The following is a 17,607-nucleotide window of genomic DNA, read 5'->3' on the forward strand; positions in this document are numbered from 1 at the left end:
ATCCTCACTCATATCACATAAACTTTGATAAAGACTATTCAAAAGACATTTTTAGGTAAAACCCATGAAAACAAGTTGTCAGTGAGCGTGTGCGTAGGGTTTCTTTACAAAGTAACATCGCCAACTAGTGGCCTGGCATACACATTAAAATGGTTTTAGTTGTTTTTCCCAGAATAGGTCTTACAGTGTTAAGAATGTCTGTGTTCATAAGTAGAGATGTCCGATAATATCGGCATGCCGATATTATCGGCCGATAAATGCATTAAAATGTAATATCGGAAATTATCGGTATCGGGTTTTTTATTATCTGTATCTTTTTTTAATTTTGTTATTAAATCAACATAAAAAACACAAGATACACTTACAATTAGTGCACCAACCCAAAAAACCTTCCTCCCCCATTTACACTCATTCACACAAAAGGGTTGTTTCTTTCTGTTATTAATATTCTGGTTCCTACATTATATATCAATATATATCAATACAGTCTGCAAGGGATACAGTCCGTAAGCACACATGATTGTGCGTGCTGCTGGTCCACTAATAGTACTAACCTTTAACAGTTAATTTTACTCATTTTCACTAATTACTAGTTTCTATGTAACTGTTTTTATATTGTTTTACTTTCGTTTTTTTCAAGAAAATGTTTTTAATTTATTTATCTTTTTTTTTTTTTAAAGTACCTTATCTTCACCATACCTGGTTGTCCAAATTAGGCATAATAATGTGTTAATTCCACGACTGTATATATCAGTTGATATCGGTATCGGTTGATATCGGTGTCGGTAATTAAAGAGCTGGACAATATCGGAATATCGGATATCGGCAAAAAGCCATTATCGGACATCCCTATTATACATGCTTCACTGATGAGAGTATTTGGCGTGCACCGTTTTGTCCTACTAATTTCAGCGGTCCTTAAACTCACCGTTGTTTGTTTACATGTGCAACTTTCTCCGTAACTGCCTCAGAAAGATGTGTTTTATGCCACTCCTTCTGTCTCATTTTGTCCACCAAACATTTTATGCTGTGCGTAAATGCAGGTTCCCACATGTACAGTAAATGTACCCTTAGTTTGTCCATTATAGTAACAGAAATGTATAGAAATAAGCGTAAAATGCGAAAAGAGCATCTTCTTTCAAACACAAAGAGAAAGTGTTCTCTCTAGCCCGTTGCTGGGGTTACCAACTATGGACCACTGCCAGTACAGCCAAGTGCACAATTCGCATACGCTCCGCCAAATTTGTCTGGTCTTTAGGAATTTCCCCTCCAATCAATGAGCTGTTTATGAGGAAGAAATGGGAAAGGAAAGGAAAATGACACGGGTGCGGTGACGGGAGGAGGCACAGCAACCCTGTGGGAACGGAACAGCCCAGTCAGGCCAGAACCGGCTCTGAATGACATCGTCGCCCAGTCTCTGCTGGTCTGACGCCGACCAACATACAGACCATGCACCGCAAAGAGTCAGACAGACAGCGGGAACGCAAAGATTTAGCAACACGTGTGGACAATCTAGCAGGTCCACCGAAAACAGGAAACATGACTCGGGAAAAAAAAACAAGCAAACCTTCACCAAGGCGGAAGGATTGTGGTCTGCGAAGGCTTACAGTTTGAAACTAACTCATTCACAATGTTATGGTTGAACAAAAAGGTTCACAAATGTCATCACATCATAATACAACACTGCCTTTGTAAATCGTATCCAGTTTATGTCAATTACATATACAGGTGGAGGTTATTATCAATAACTGGCAGGAGGAATGACCATTTATTTTTACGACACGTTTACGTTGCATGGCTGATCATGAGAAAGCATATCAAATTTGGTAATTTGGTTTATTTCCCAAATGAAAGGTGGTGGCTGAAATGCACACCAGCCATGGGGAACAAAGACGTTATGAGACTTGTACTTTGTAAGTCTGTGCTCAGGCATTGGCAAGCCAATCGGGTACTTTTGAGTTATTCCAATTAATTGTATTGTCAAGCGCTAAACTATCTTTGATTACTAGTGGAAGGCTCCGTTACATTTATTTTGTCATTTATTGACAGTTTATTTAATAAACATATATATTATTCTTTAAAATTAATTTAGTTAGAATGTATATTAGCACAGAGTAATTAAATGTACATTTATTTTTCATCAGTTTCTATGAGTCCCGTTCTTTCTTTTGCAGTATATTGGATTTTGTAATCAGCCTGCCCGAAGCCTTGGTAAAAATGTTTTGTGATTAACACGTTTTCATATCAATTGACATGGTTGTAAACTGTAAGTCAGTTAGTTATAATTAGTAGTAGTGGAAAAGTTGGGCAACAATGTCCAAAAGTTTATAAACTCGTGTACTACAGGACACAACTATGTTGCAGGTCTGAACTTATAAATGAGGCTTTGTGGATTATTTTGAGTCAAAAAGTGATCATTAGGGGTGCACGGGAAAAAACGATTCACATCCGAATTCCGATATTCTTACTCATCACGATTTTAAATCGATTCATAATTTTCAATAATCGAGTTATATATGGCTTCAAAAAACATGCACCTGGGGATAGGTTGATTGGCAACACTAAATTGGCCCTAGTGTGTGAACGTGAGTATTGTCTGTATATCTGTGTTGGCCCTGCGATGAGGTGGCGACTTGTCCAGGGTGTACCCCGCCTTCCGCCCGAATGCAGCTGAGATAGGCTCCAGCACCCCCCGCGACCCCGAAAGGAACAAACGGTAGAAAATGGATGGATGGATAGATAGATACAAACCCAAAACCAGTGAAGTTGGCACGTTGTGTAAATAGTAAATAAAAACAGAATACAATGATTTGCAAATCCTTTTCAACTTATATTCAAATGAATGGACTGCAAAGACAAGATATTTAATGTTCTTACTGAGAAATAAAAAATGTTTTGCAAATAATCATTAACTTAGAACAACACATTGCAAAAAAGGAGCATTTTTACCACTGTGTTACATGGCCTTTTCTTTTAACAACAACTTTTGGGAACTGATGAGACCATTTTTTTAAGCTTTTCAGGTGGAATTCCTTCCCATTCTTGCTTCATGTACAGCTTAAGTTGTTCAACAGTCTGGGGTCTCCTTTGTGGTATTTTAAGCTTCATAATGCGCCACACATTTTCAATGGGAGACAGGTCTGGACTACAGGCAGGCCAGTCTAGTACCCGCACTCTTTTACTAGGAAGCCACGCTGTTGTAACACGTGGCTTGGCATTGTCTTGCTAAAATAAGCAGGGGCGTCCATGAAAAAGACGTTGATTGGATGGCAACATATGTTGCTCCAAAAGCTGTATGTACCTTTCAGCATTAATGGTGCCTTCACAGATGTGTAAGTTACCCATGCCTTGGGCACTAATACACCCCCATACCATCACAGATGCTGGCTTTTGAACTTTGCGCCTATAACAGCCCGGATGGTTCTTTTCCTCTTTGGTCCGAAGGACACAACATCCACAGTTTCCAAAAACAATTTGAAATGGGGACTCGTCAGACCACAGAACACTTTTCTACCTTGCATCAGTCCATCTTAGATGCCGGCGGCGTTTCTGGGTGTTGTTGATAAATGGCTTTCGCTTTGCATAACAGAGTTTTAACTTGCACTTACAGATGTAGTGACAAACTAGTTACTGAGAGTGGTTTTCTGAATTGTTCCTGAGCCCATGTGGTGATATCCTTTACACACTAATGTCCTTTTTTAATGCAGTACTGCCTGAGGGATCGAAGGTCACGGGCATTGCCACTTACGTGCAGTGATTTCTCCAGATTCTCTGAACTTTTTCATGATATTATGGACCATAGATGGTGAAATCCCTAAATTCCTTGCAATAGCTCGTTGAGAAATGTTGTTCTTAAACTGTTTGACAACTTGCTCACGCATTTGTTCACAAAGTGATGACCCTCGCCCCATCCTTGTTTGTGAATGACTGAGCATTTCATGGAAGCTGCTTTTATACCCAACCATAGCACCCACCTGTTCCCAATTAGCCTGTACACCTGTGGGATATTCCAAATAAGTGTTTGATGAGCATTCCTCAACTTTCTCAGTCCTTTTTGCCACTTGTGCCAGCTTTTTTTAAACATGTTGCAGGCATCGAATTCCAAATGAGCTAATATTTGCAAAAAATAACAACGTTTACCAGTTCGAACGTTAAGTATCTTGTCTTTGCAGTCTATTCAACAGAATATAGGTTGAAAAGGATTTGCAAATCATTGTATTCTGTTTTTATTTACACAACGTGCCAACTTCACTGGTTTTGGAGATAGATACACACACATTTTTTTTATGAGAATACATTTTTTAAATACGTTTTAGGCTATCTCAATGCAACTAGAAAGGGCTTTTCTAACCTCTAACCTGTTTTGAAAAAGTTCATTATATTTATCATACAAAATACATTGCGAGAATCGGTCGAATCGAGAAAAAATTCTGAATCGAATCTTCACCCCAACAATCGGAATCAGATCGAATCGTTACGTGCCCAGAGATTCACACCCTCGGTGATTATTTATCAATGATGGGCGGAACAATCGCATTAACTAATACTATACAACCAAACCATAGGCTTTGCCTTCGTAGATTATTTTGAGTTGTAAAGGTGGCAGTTATTGATCAAGGTTGGGAGGAACAATCATATCAACTTTACTTCAGGACTTTAAAGATTATTTTTTGTCAATTTAGCGAACCATGCCCTAGTGTGTGAATGTGAGTGTGCGATGAGGTGGCGACTTGTCCAGGGTGTACGCCGCCTCCCGCCCGAATGCAGCTGAGATAGGCTGCAGCACCCCACGCTTGTCCCGAAATGGACAAACGGTATAAAATGGAAGGATGGATGGATGGCTTTGACTTTGTTGATTATTTTTGAGTCGTAAAGGTGGCGGTTATTAATCATTAGTAAGAGGATCAATCACATGAACTACTGTATTTTCCGGAGTATAAGCCGCTACTTTTTTCCAACGCTTTGAAACCTGCGGCTTATAAAACGGTGTGGCTAATTTATGGATTTTTCTTTGCTAACGGCTATAATGTTTCGTATTCAACAAATAGTTGTCATATTACATCGACAAAGACACTGAAAAGATCTGTTAATGTTTGTGTTATGGCGCCATCTTTTGGACGAGTTCGCTCACTGCAGGTAGTGCGGGTTGAAAATGTACCTCCTGTTTTGTTCCTTGAACCAGCAGTATCCGTCCGTAGTGTTTCTACTCTTATGGGTTCAAGCAATGTTTGTAAGTTTTACAATATAACTAAAACTATTCATATTTATTAAACTGTCCCATGTGTGATGCCTGTAGGAGTGTTTTCATGCATATTTGTACCTGCTATCGTAATGTACCGTGATCAAGCAAGCGTCATTAGCATTTGCGAATATGCTAACACGTTTACAAGTGTCTGCGTTAGTATTATTACCTGACAATGGCATTATTTTTGTATTGTTTCACAAATTCCTCAGTAAGTTCACCAAAATGTTTCCGTGGAGTTGTTGAGGCTGTTTAGCTGATTTGAGAGCCAGCTTCCGCAGCTAGTGGGTCCATGACGATGACTTCTGTTTTGTTTGATCAGCCGTTTTACTGCCATGTCACAGACACCGTTTGGAAACAATTAAGGTATGTAAATAAACATTTCCATCTATATATCTGCGGTTTATAGTCAGGTGCGGCTAATACAGTATATGTAAAAATATTACTTTCTTCTAAAATATGGTGTGTGCTGCTTAAATACCGGTGTGATCTTTAGCTCGGAAAACACGGTATATTACACACCTAAGTTGCACGTCTGTTCTGGTGCATGAGTAAGCGAATCATGGGCTTTGACTTTGTGGATTCTTTCCAGATATTCTGTTAATTTCTCTTGTGCAAAGTAGCGGGCTATCATCAATAAAAGACCGTATCGATCATAAGGATGTTTTGGCATCAGACCTCAAGCTGCTCCTAATGCAAATGTGAGAAGCTCGCTGAGCCTCACTGTGTGCGCCTTTTTAAAACCGCAGCAGGAAACTCAGCCAAGTGGCTTGCAGCTCTTCAGGAAACTGGGCTGACCAGGAAGAGGAATCAGCTGCTCTTCGGGGATTAAAGCGAACACTCCTGCAACCGGAGGTGACTTCACTGCTAAAGAGCCACAGTTGTCAGGCGTCCTACACGACGCCATTGCTTTCCTGCGTGCACTCACCTCGGGCAGAGAGCTTCTTGGTGTTGATGATTTTCGCAGCGTACTCCTGGCCGGTGGACTTCTTGACGCATCGCCTCACCACGGAGAAAGCACCCCTGGAGCAGGAAAACAAAACAAATACAAATTAAATACACAGAAGACATGGGTAAAGGAAATTAAATGAGCTCAAATGTCCCTACAAACGAGGCATAATTAAAGTTAAAGTACCAATGATTGTCACACACACACGAGGTGTGGCGAAATTATTCTCTGCATTTGACCCATCACCCTTGATCACCCCCTGTGAGGTGAGGGGAGCAGTGAGCAGCAGCAGTGGCCGCGCCTGGGAATCATTTTTGGTGATTTAACCCCCAATTCCAACCCTTGATGCTGAGTGTCAAGCAAGGAGGTAATGGGTCCCATCTTTTTATAGTCTTTGGTATGACTCGGCCGGGGTTTGAACTCACAACCTACCGATCTCAGGACGGACACTCTAACCTGATGCAATAGGTACCTCCAGCTAGCTTAATCAGCACGTTAGCATCGATTAGCTCGCAGTTTATGCACTGGCCAATAATGCCGGATTAGCACTCTGCACAAGTCAATAACGTCGACAAAGCTCACCTTTGTGCATTTACGCACAGCATAAAATGTTTGGTGGACAAAATGAAACAAAGAAGGAGTGGCATAAAACATCTTTCTGTGGCAGTTACGGAGAAAGTTGCACATGTAAACAAACAACGGTGAGTTCAAGGACCGCTGAAATGAGTAGGACAAAACGGTGCACGCCAAATACTCTCATCAGTGAAGCATGTATAATAGGGATGTCCGATAATGGCTTTTTGCCGATATCCGATATTGTCCAACTCTTTAATTACCGATACCGATATCAACCTATATATGCAGTCGTGGAATTAACACATTATTACGCCTAATTTGGACAACCAGGTATGGTGAAGATAAGGTACTTTTTGAAAAAAAATTATGAAATAAGATAAATAAATTAAAAACATTTTCTTGAATAAAAAATAAAGTAAAACAATATAAAAACAGTTACATAGAAACTAGTAATTAATGAAAATTAGTAAAATTAACTGTTAAAGGTTAGTACTATTAGTGGACCAGCAGCACGCACAATCATGTGTGCTTACGGACTGTATCCCTTGCAGACTGTATTGATATATATTGATATATAATGTAGGAACCAGAATATTAATAACAGAAAGAAACAACCCTTTTGTGTGAATGAGTGTAAATGGGGGAGGGAGTTTTTTGGGTTGGTGCACTAATTGTAAGTGTATCTTGTGTTTTTTATGTTGATTTAATTAAAAAAAAAAAAATTATATATATATTTTTTTTTTAAACGATACTGACAATAAAAAAAAACGATACCGATAATTTCCGATATTACATTTTAACGCATTTATCAGCCGATAATATCGGACATCCCTAATGTTTTCTAACAATTAGGAAGAGTTGTGTCATGTTTTTACTCCTACAGAAACCCTATTAAAACAAAAAATTAATATTTTCCCTCATCAGAAAGCTACAGGGAGCCACTAGGGCGGCGCTAAAGAGCTGCGGGTTGCCAACATTGATTCACAAACGCCTCTATTTGCCTCTTATCTGTTTACAAACCTTTACATCGCGCCAAATATGCCTCTGTGTGCGAACGTGCGGCGTACGAACGCTTCAATCAGTCATTCCTGCATTCATTAGGTTTGCAATGCCGCTTGAAGCCTTTGGGGCTGCCATTTTAATGACATCACTTCCTGTACATGCGGGCATGGACATTTTGAAAAGCTTTGAAGGCAAGTGGCACTTCTGACTATTGTCGTACCTTGCCGGTCAGCCCTGTGTCAGCCTGTGTTAGAGATCACTTTGTGTGATCAGAAACGCTTTAAATGTGTCCAAACTCTCACAGTCTCGCTGTAAAGCTTCAGGTTGCGAGACAACCACTGAGCTAGCCTTTTAGAGAGTTAGCCTCCGCTTTAGTTCGAGGTTTTATCAGCGAACGGGTAATTCCATTCCGCAGCAATTCTTTAATTATGATGAGACCGAAAAAGATGCCACAGTGGACCTTCATTACAGCAAAAGAGAAGGCACTACCGGGACACAAGCCGATGAAGGATCGCCTCAGAATGCCCAGTGTTCAACAATGCCACAAATATTCACAGACACAAGGGAAAATTATGTTTCCTTTTTTTGTTTTTAATTGTAGCAACTTGGTTAGGGATGTCCGATATTATCGGCCGATAAATGCTTTAAAATGTAATATCGGAAATTATCGGTATCGGTTTCAAAATGCTGCGATGAGGTGGCGACTTGTCCAGGGTGTACCCCTCCTTCCGCCCGATTGTAGCTGAGATAGGCTCCAGCGCCCCCCGCGACCCCAAAAGGGAATAAGCGGTTGAAAATGGATGGATGGATGGGTTTCAAAATGATCGGTATCGGTTTCTAAAAGTAAAATGTATGACTTTTTAATACGCTGCTGTGTACACGGACGTAGGGAGAAGTACAGAGCGTCAATAAACCTTAAAGGCACTGCCTTTGCGTGCCGGCCCAATCACATAATATCTACGGCTTTTCACACACACAAGTGAATGCAAGGCATACTTGGTCAAAAGCCATACAGGTCACACTGAGGGTGGCCGTATAAACAACTTTAACACTGTTACAAATGTGCGCCACACTGTGAACCCACACCAAACAAGAATGACAAACACATTTCGGGAGAACATCCGCACCGTAACACAACATAAACACAACAGAACAAATACCCAGAATCCCTTGCAGCACTAACTCTTCCGGGACGCTACCCCCTACCCCAAAACCCCACCCACTTCAACCTCCTCATGCTCTCTCAGGGAGAGCATGTCCCAAATTCCAAGCTGCTGTTTTGAGGCATGTTAAACAAAATAATGCACTTTGTGACTTCATTAATAAATATGGCAGTGCCATGTTGACATTTTTTTTCCATAACTTGAGTTGATTTATTTTGGAAAACCTTGTTACATTGTTTAATGCATCCAGCGGGGCAGCACAACAAAATTAGGCATAATAATGTGTTAATTCCACGACTGTATATATCGGTATCGGTTGATATCGGAATCGGTAATTAAGAGTTGGACAATATCGGAATATCGGATATCGGCAAAAAAGCCATTATCGGACATCTCTAAACTTGGTGGTCCATGTTTTGGGGCGCACTAATGAGACTTTTGTGTGTGCGCGTGCTGACATTTAAATGGCCTGTCTGCAACTTGCTCAGATTTACATTTTTCAAAGCCAAAAATATAACAAGAACACCATTGGCTAGCTTGTGAAAACATTAGTAGTTTAACAGAACAAAATTGTGGTAAAACGGTCTATATTTTTCATAATTACTAAGTTTGCGTGGTAAAGTTTTTACCAGCCCGAATAAAATGATTGGTGTTTACGGCGGTCACTCACCCTGTATCGTCAACACGAACGCACTGGGAGCGCGTGCACACATACAAAGGCAGTCCAAGAGATGCAACAAACGCTAATTATCCAAATCGCTATCATTAGCTAACAACACCCAAAGCTAATGCGCGTGCATGTGTTAAGTACGTACGCAGTTATGTCATTACGTCCTAGAAGCCAGACAAGAGCGGGATATACTGTGTAAAATACATTGGAAAGTTGGTGCCCCCTAGGCATTTGTGAGAATGTTGTAAACAGCCCCTTTAAGCTTGCTGTAATGTTGTTTGGAGATATATATACATACATACATACATACATACATACATACATATATACACATACATACATACATACATATACACATACACATACATATATACACATACAGTTTGGACACACCTTCTCATTCAATGTGTTTTCTTTATTTTCATGACTGTCACTGAAGGCATCAAAACTATGAATGAACACATGTGGAGTTATGTACTTAACCAAAAAAGGTGAAAAAACTGAAAACATGTTTTTATATTCTAGTTTCTTCAAAATAGCCACCCTTTGCTCTGATTACTGTTTTGCACACTCTTGGCATTCTCTCGATGAGCTTCAAGAGGTAGTCACCTGAAAGGGTTTTCACTTCACAGGTGTCATAACTTGTCCAAACTTTTGGTCTGTACTGTACATACAGTATATATGTGTATGTGAATGAATATATACAGTATATATATATATATATATATATATATATATATATATATATATATATATATATATATATATATATATATATATATATATATATATATATATGTGTGTGCGTGTGTATGTGAATATATATATATATATACACACATATACACACACACATACATTAGTGTTGTCTCGATACCTATATTTTGGTACCGGTGCAAACATTTTTTTGATACTTTTCTAAATAAAGGGGACCACAAAAAATGGCATTATTGGCTTTCATTTAACAAAAAAATCTTACGGTACATTAAACATATGTTTCTTATTTGTTTGTCCTTAAATAAAATAGTGAACATACTAGACAACTTGTCTTTTAGTAGTAAGCAAGCAAACAAAGGCTCCTAATTTAGCTGCTGACGTATGCAGTAACATATTGTGTCATTTATCATTCTATAATTTATAAAATTATTAAGGACAAGTGGTAGAAAACGAATTAATAATCTACTTGTTCATTTACTGTTAATATCTGCTGATTTTCTCTTTCAGCATGTTCTATGTGGCGGACCGGTACTTTTCAGAGGCGGTATACTACCGAATATGATTCGTTAGTATCGCGGTACTATACTAATACCAGTATAGCGTGCAACCCTAATACACATACATTTACACACCTACATATATATATACACATACATGCATCCATCCATCCATTTTATACCGCTTGTCCCTTTCGGGGTCGCGGGGGATGCTGGAGCCTATCTCAGCTGCATCCGGGCGGAAGACGGTGTACACCCTGGACAAGTCGCCACCTCATCGCAGGGCCAACACAGATAGACAGACAACATTCACACTCACATTCACACACTAGGGCCAATTTAGAGTTGCCAATCAACCTATCCCCAGGTGCATGTTTTTGGAGGTGGGAGGAAGCCGGAGTACCCGGAGGGAACCCACGCAGTCACGGGGAGAACATGCAAACTCCATACATAAATGTGTGTGTGTGTATATAAAAAAAAAATATATATATATATATATATAATATATATATACATACACATACTGTATGTGTGTATATACATATATGTGTGTGTATATATGTAACCGGTGGTCTTTTCCTCTGCGTTGTGTGGATTTTATGGAACACGACAGACACCATTGGTTGCTCAGCTGAACTTCACTGATAATACAGAGAATACAATTGTCAATAATGTTCTGCCGTGTCCAACGCAAATAAAAAGACAGGTGTCACAGTAATTATCGCAGTAGGAGGGACAACGAGACAATGGTTCCACATTGACAAAACATCGAACAACATTCAGGTATTTACATGTACTGTAACTTACACATTTTGTGTAATTATAACAATAATAAAACATTATAAAATACATTATTTACAAGACATAATTGACCCTGTTACATATACCGTATTTTTCAGACTATAAGTCGCAGTTTTTTTCATAGTTTGGCCGGGCTCCACTGCGACTTATATATGTTTTTTTCCTTTTTTATTATGCATTTTCGGCAGGTGCGACTAATACTCCGAAAAATACGGTACATATATGTGTATATATACATATATGTGTGCATTTATGTATAGCCGGTAGGTTGTGAGTTCAAACCCCAGCCGAGTCATACCAAAGACTATATAATTGTGGCCCCTTTCCTCCTTGCTTGGCACTCAGCATCAAGGTTGGAATTGGGGGTTAAATCACCAAAAATGATTCCCGGGTGCGGCCATCGCTGCTGCTCACTGCTCCCCTCACCTCCCAGGGGGTGATCAAGGGTGATGGGTCAAATGCAGAGAATAATTTAGCCACACCTAGTGCATGTGTGACAAACATTGGTACTTTAGCTTAATATTATATATATATATATATACACACACACACACACACACACACACACACACACACACACACACACACACACACACACACACACACACACACACACACACACACACACACACACACACACACACACACACACACACACACACACACACACACACACACACACACACACACACACACCGTATTTTTCAGACTATAAGTCGCTCCGGAGTATACGTCGCACCGGCCGAAAATGCATAATAAAGAAGGAAAATAACATAAGTCGCACTGGAGTATAAGTCGCATTTTTGGGGGAAATGTATTTGATAAAACCCAACACCAAGAATAGACATTTGAAAGGCAATTTAAAATAAATAAAGAATAGTGAACAACAGGCTGAATAAGTGTACATTATATGAGGCATAAATAACCAACTGAGAACGTGCCTGGTATGTTAACGTAACATATTATGGTAAGAGTCATTCAAATAACTATAACATATAAAACATGCTATACGTTTACCAAACAATCCGTCACTCGTAATCGCTAAATCCCATGAAATCTTCCTGCCCGGTGTCGCCTCTGGTACGCGCCGTTTCCTTTCTTTCTGCTGCTCGATCGCCGTTTTCTGCTGCATATTTCACTACGTCCGGCTTGTAATCTGCAGTATATGATTTCCTTTTCGGTGCCATTTGAGTTCAGTCATTCTCAGTTTTTTTAAGTTACCGTCAATGTTGAAATAATCAATTTTAAAGGGGAACATTATCACCAGACCTATGTAAGCGTCAATATATACCTTGATCTTGCAGAAAAAAGACCATATATTTTTTTAACCGATTTCCGAACTCTAAATGGGTGAATTTTGGCGAATTAAACGCCTTTCTATTATTCGCTCTCGGAGCGATGACGTCCCAACGTGACGTCACATCGGGAAGCAATCCGCCATTTTCTCAAACACAGAGTCAAATCAGCTCTGTTATTTTCCGTTTTTTTCGACTGTTTTCCGTACCTTGGAGACATCATGCCTCGTCGGTGTGTTGTCGGAGGGTGTAACAACACGAACAGAGACGGATTCAAGTTGCACCAGTGGCCCAAAGATGCGAAAGTGGCAAGAAATTGGACGTTTGTTCCGCACACTTTACCGACGAAAGCTATGCTACGACAGAGATGGCAAGAATGTGTGGATATCCTGCGACACTCAAAGCAGATGCATTTCCAACGATAAAGTCAAAGAAATCTGCCGCCAGACCCCCATTGTATCTGCCGGAGTGTGTGAGCAATTCAGGGACAAAGGACCTCGGTAGCACGGCAAGCAATGGCGCCAGTTTGTTCCCGCAGACGAGCGAGCTAAACCCCCTATCGACCCTAGCTTCCCTGGCCTGCTGACATCAACTCCAAAACTGGACAGATCAGCTTTCAGGAAAAGAGCGCGGATGAGGGTATGTCTACAGAATATATTAATTGATGAAAATTGGGCTGTCTGCACTCTCAAAGTGCATGTTGTTGCCAAATGTATTTCATATGCTGTAAACCTAGTTCATAGTTGATAGTTTCCTTTAATGCCAAACAAACACATACCAATCGTTGGTTAGAAGGCGATCGCCGAATTCGTCCTCGCTTTCTCCCGTGTCGCTGGCTGTCGTGTCGTTTTCGTCGGTTTCGCTTGCATACGGTTCAAACCGATATGGCTCAATAGCTTCAGTTTCTTCTTCAATTTCGTTTTCGCTACCTGCCTCCACACTACAACCATCCGTTTCAATACATTCGTAATCTGTTGAATTGCTTAAACCGCTGAAATCAGAGTCTGAATCCGAGCTAATGTCGCCATAGCTTGCTGTTCTATGCGCCATGTTTGTTTGTGTTGGCATCACTATGTGACGTCACAGGAAAATGGACGGGTGTATATAACGATGGTTAAAATCAGGCACTTTGAAGCTTTTTTTAGGGATATTGCGTGATGGATAAAATTTTGAAAAAAACTTCGAAAAATAAAATAAGCCACTGGGAACTGATTTTTAATGGTTTTAACCCTTCTGAAATTGTGATAATGTTCCCCTTTAATAGCTACGGATGTAGCAGCAGTTAGCATCCCATGACCCACAATGCACTTCTGCCATGACCCGCCCCCGACGAATTCTTATTGGTTGACGTGTGTGTGTGTGTGTGTGTGTGTGTGTGTGTGTGTGTGTGTGTGTGTGTGTGTGTGTGTGTGTGTGTGTGTGTGTGTGTGTGTGACGATTTGCTTCGTCTCTTACGCGAATGAGATAAATAATATTATTTGATATTTTACGGTAATGTGTTAATAATTTCACACATAAGTCGCTCCGGAGTATAAGTCGCACCCCCGGCCAAACTATGAAAAAAACTGCGACTTATAATCCGAAAAATACGGTACATACGTGACCAAAGTGTGCATTTTTTTTACTAAAATATGGACTTTTGTCGAGGTGAGAACCGATTTGTATTCACACTGATTCCTATTGATTCTTATGGGGAACTCTGCTTCACTGTAAGAACTTTTCGGTTCACGAACCATGTTCAAAAACGAATTAAGTTCTTAAACCAAGGTTCGACCAGTGACGTGCGGTGAGGTTGATGGCTGGTGAGGCACTGACTTCATCACAGTCAGATTTACAAACATATGAACCCTAAAGAGTATCTTATTCACCATTTGATTGGCAGCAGTTAACGGGTTATGTTTAAAAGCTCATACCAGCATTCTTCCCTGCTTGGCACTCAGCATCAAGGCTTGGAATTGAGGGTTAAATCACCAAAACGTATTCCCGGGCGCAGCGCCGCTGCTGCCCACTGCTCCCCTCACCTCCCAGGGGGTGAACAAGGGGAGGGGTCAAATACAGACGACAAATTTCATTACACCTAGTGTGTGTGTGACAATCATTGGTACTTTAACTTAACTTTAACTTTACACATACAAACTGTATCACACAAAAGGGTTGTACTTGTATAGCGCTTTTCTACCTTCAAGGTACTCAAAAAAGCACATTTAATTAAAAAAACGTTATTATGGTCTTACCTTTACTTATAAATTAAGTCCATGCGCCGCAACTAAAGCCCTCACTTAAACTTTCCACGTGCAAGATTGAATCTATTTAAAAAAGTGTAACCGAGGGTTTATAAATGTCGCCTATACTGTATGAAACTACAAAATAACAAACACGGAGGCTCCAGTTTACACGAGGACCACTTTATTTACCTTCTTTCAAAAACTTCCGCTCCACTCCCTGTCATCACTTCCACTCTTAGCGCCTTCAAAATAAGAGCTCAAGGCATATACTGTATAACAGCGCATAACAGGAACTTAACATCACAAAGAGGAAAGCCCATAAAAATAGGTTACAAAAGTTATTTAATAAGAAGCCAAAGAGTGCAAAAACAATAATGTTCGTGTTGGAGGAGTTGTGAATTAGGTACACCTGCAGTTTGCAGGTGTACCTAATATTGTGGCCCCGCAGTCATTCACAACTCCTCCAACACGAACATTATTGTTTTTGCACTTTTTGGCTTCTTATGAAATAACTTTTTTAAATAGATTCAATCTTGCACGTGGAAAGTCTAAGTGTGGGCTTTAGTTGATATAACAATTCTACGGCGGGGGTGCAGGAGGCGGGATTACTGGAGCCTCAGCCAGTGAGTCTTTTGCAGCCGTTTTATGATCGCTCAGCACAAGAAATACGTTACACACATACAGTTGTTGACAAAATACACTGTACATTATATACCTCAGCTAACTAAACTATGGAAATGTATAATATAGTTCATATAGCAATACAGTCTCACTGCACAGCAGGCCAGCAGTTAGCCGAGTCCGCAATCCATGGTGAGGCACAACGCAGTGACGTGCCTCAACTGGCTGCTGATCACCGCACCGTCTCTTCTCAGTATTTGAACGGCAAATGTGAAAATTCAGCGATTTTGAATAAAAATTATCTAAAACTGGTGAAGTTAACTGGAAAATAACTTTATAGTATAATCACTGGATACATTTAACAATTTAATTAATTTTTTTTCTTTTTACATTTTTTTCTTTCCATGATGGCAGGTGAGGCCCCGCCTCACCTGCCGTACATGCCGGCCTTCTGCCCCAAAAGTCAGCGGGTACGCCTTGACCCTAATGAGGACAAGGTGAAGAGAAAACGGATGCATGGATGTCCATATACACATACATATACACTGTGACTGTGAAAGTGTGGTGCAGGGGGAGGGAGGCAACAGTGTACCATTGCACAGACATCCAGTCATTATTAGCTAAATGGTGGAAATGTGAGAAGGCAACAGGAGAATAGAAGAAGTAGCCTCCTCAGCTCTCATCTAAAGCTGCTGCTCCAATGGAGGTGCAGGAAGATTAAAACCGCAGCTACGGAGCCAAAGAAGAAGAAAAAAAGGTGCAATGCCAAAAAAAATATGCAGCCCTGTTTGCAAAAGCCGTGTAAGGTAGGTGAGGGTCCTTGTGTGTGCAGGAGCCGTGTGGTAGCAACCATGCACAACAACAGCCAGCATGGCGCTGCTGCATTAAAAACCTTTTTTTTTTTTTTTTTTTTTTAAAAACACGCTTGTGCACCAAACAAGTTCTTCCACCATGGCGCAATGCATCTTTACGGGCGGGGATTTGGGGGGATTAAAAGAGCGAGGAGGTCGCAGGCTTGCCTGTTTCTGACAGCCGTGTCAACTCCACACACACGCACACGGCGGCAAGCGACACACAAAACAGCGGGGAGACGCGAGGGAGAGAGCGCTTACTTTCCGAGTTCCTCGTAGAGCTGGTATTCATCCGTGAAGCGGGTCGAGGTCACCACTGTAGCCATGTTTGACCGACGTGAGGTGGTGGTGGTGGGTGGGGGGACGCCTGGCCTCTCGCCTCGCTGACAGCCGCGCAGAGTGTGGCGAGAAGGTGGAGGGCTGCTTGCACGGAGGGGCGGGGCCAGGAGCTGGAGGGAGCACAGATCGTATATTGGCGCGAAGACGCCTTCTGTGTGTGGAAAAAAAAAAAAGTCTGGTTGAGAGCGATATGGAGTTGGGTGATACCGCCGTTGTGGTATCGATCCGATATCAAGAAGATACAGGTTTTGTATTTACGAAGTTTTTAATATTACTTTTTTTTTTTTACCCAAGTGAGCTTTTCATAAAAACACAGAGTAGACAGAAGAAATATTTTTTTAGTATTAAAGGCCTACTGAAACCCACTACTACCGACCACGCAGTCTGATAGTTTATATATCAATGATGAAATCTTAACATTGCAACACACGCCAATACGGCCGGGTTAGCTTACTAAAGTGCAATTTTAAATTTAGCGCGAAATATCCTCGGTATGATGACGTCAGCGCGTGATGTCACGGATTGTGGAGGACATTTTGGGACAGCATGGTGGCCAGCTATTAAGTCGTCTGTTTTCATCGCAAAATTCCACAGTATTCTGGACGTCTGTGTTGGTGAATCTTTTGCAATTTGTTCAATGAACAATGGAGACAGCAAAG

General features: G+C 40.7%; 1 protein-coding gene across 8 annotated transcripts in view; it reads right to left on the reverse strand.

The window, feature by feature from the left end:
• The window catches only part of camk2g2 (calcium/calmodulin-dependent protein kinase (CaM kinase) II gamma 2), a 169,851-nt gene extending 152,832 nt beyond the window's left edge, over nucleotides 1-17,019 (reverse strand). For all 8 annotated transcript variants that reach the window (XM_061965636.2, XM_061965628.2, XM_061965655.2 and 5 more), the window contains exons 1-2: nucleotides 16,871-17,019; nucleotides 6,171-6,265 (exon numbers count right to left, since the gene is read on the reverse strand). In XM_061965636.2, coding sequence (XP_061821620.1) covers nucleotides 6,171-6,265; nucleotides 16,871-16,935 — 160 coding nt within the window. In that variant the 5' untranslated portion in view covers nucleotides 16,936-17,019. The remainder of the gene's footprint in view (nucleotides 1-6,170; nucleotides 6,266-16,870) is intronic.
• Nucleotides 17,020-17,607: the final 588 nt, after the last annotated feature.

This window comes from Nerophis lumbriciformis, linkage group LG02 (assembly GCF_033978685.3).
Source record: "Nerophis lumbriciformis linkage group LG02, RoL_Nlum_v2.1, whole genome shotgun sequence".
Lineage (NCBI taxonomy): Eukaryota > Metazoa > Chordata > Actinopteri > Syngnathiformes > Syngnathidae > Nerophis > Nerophis lumbriciformis.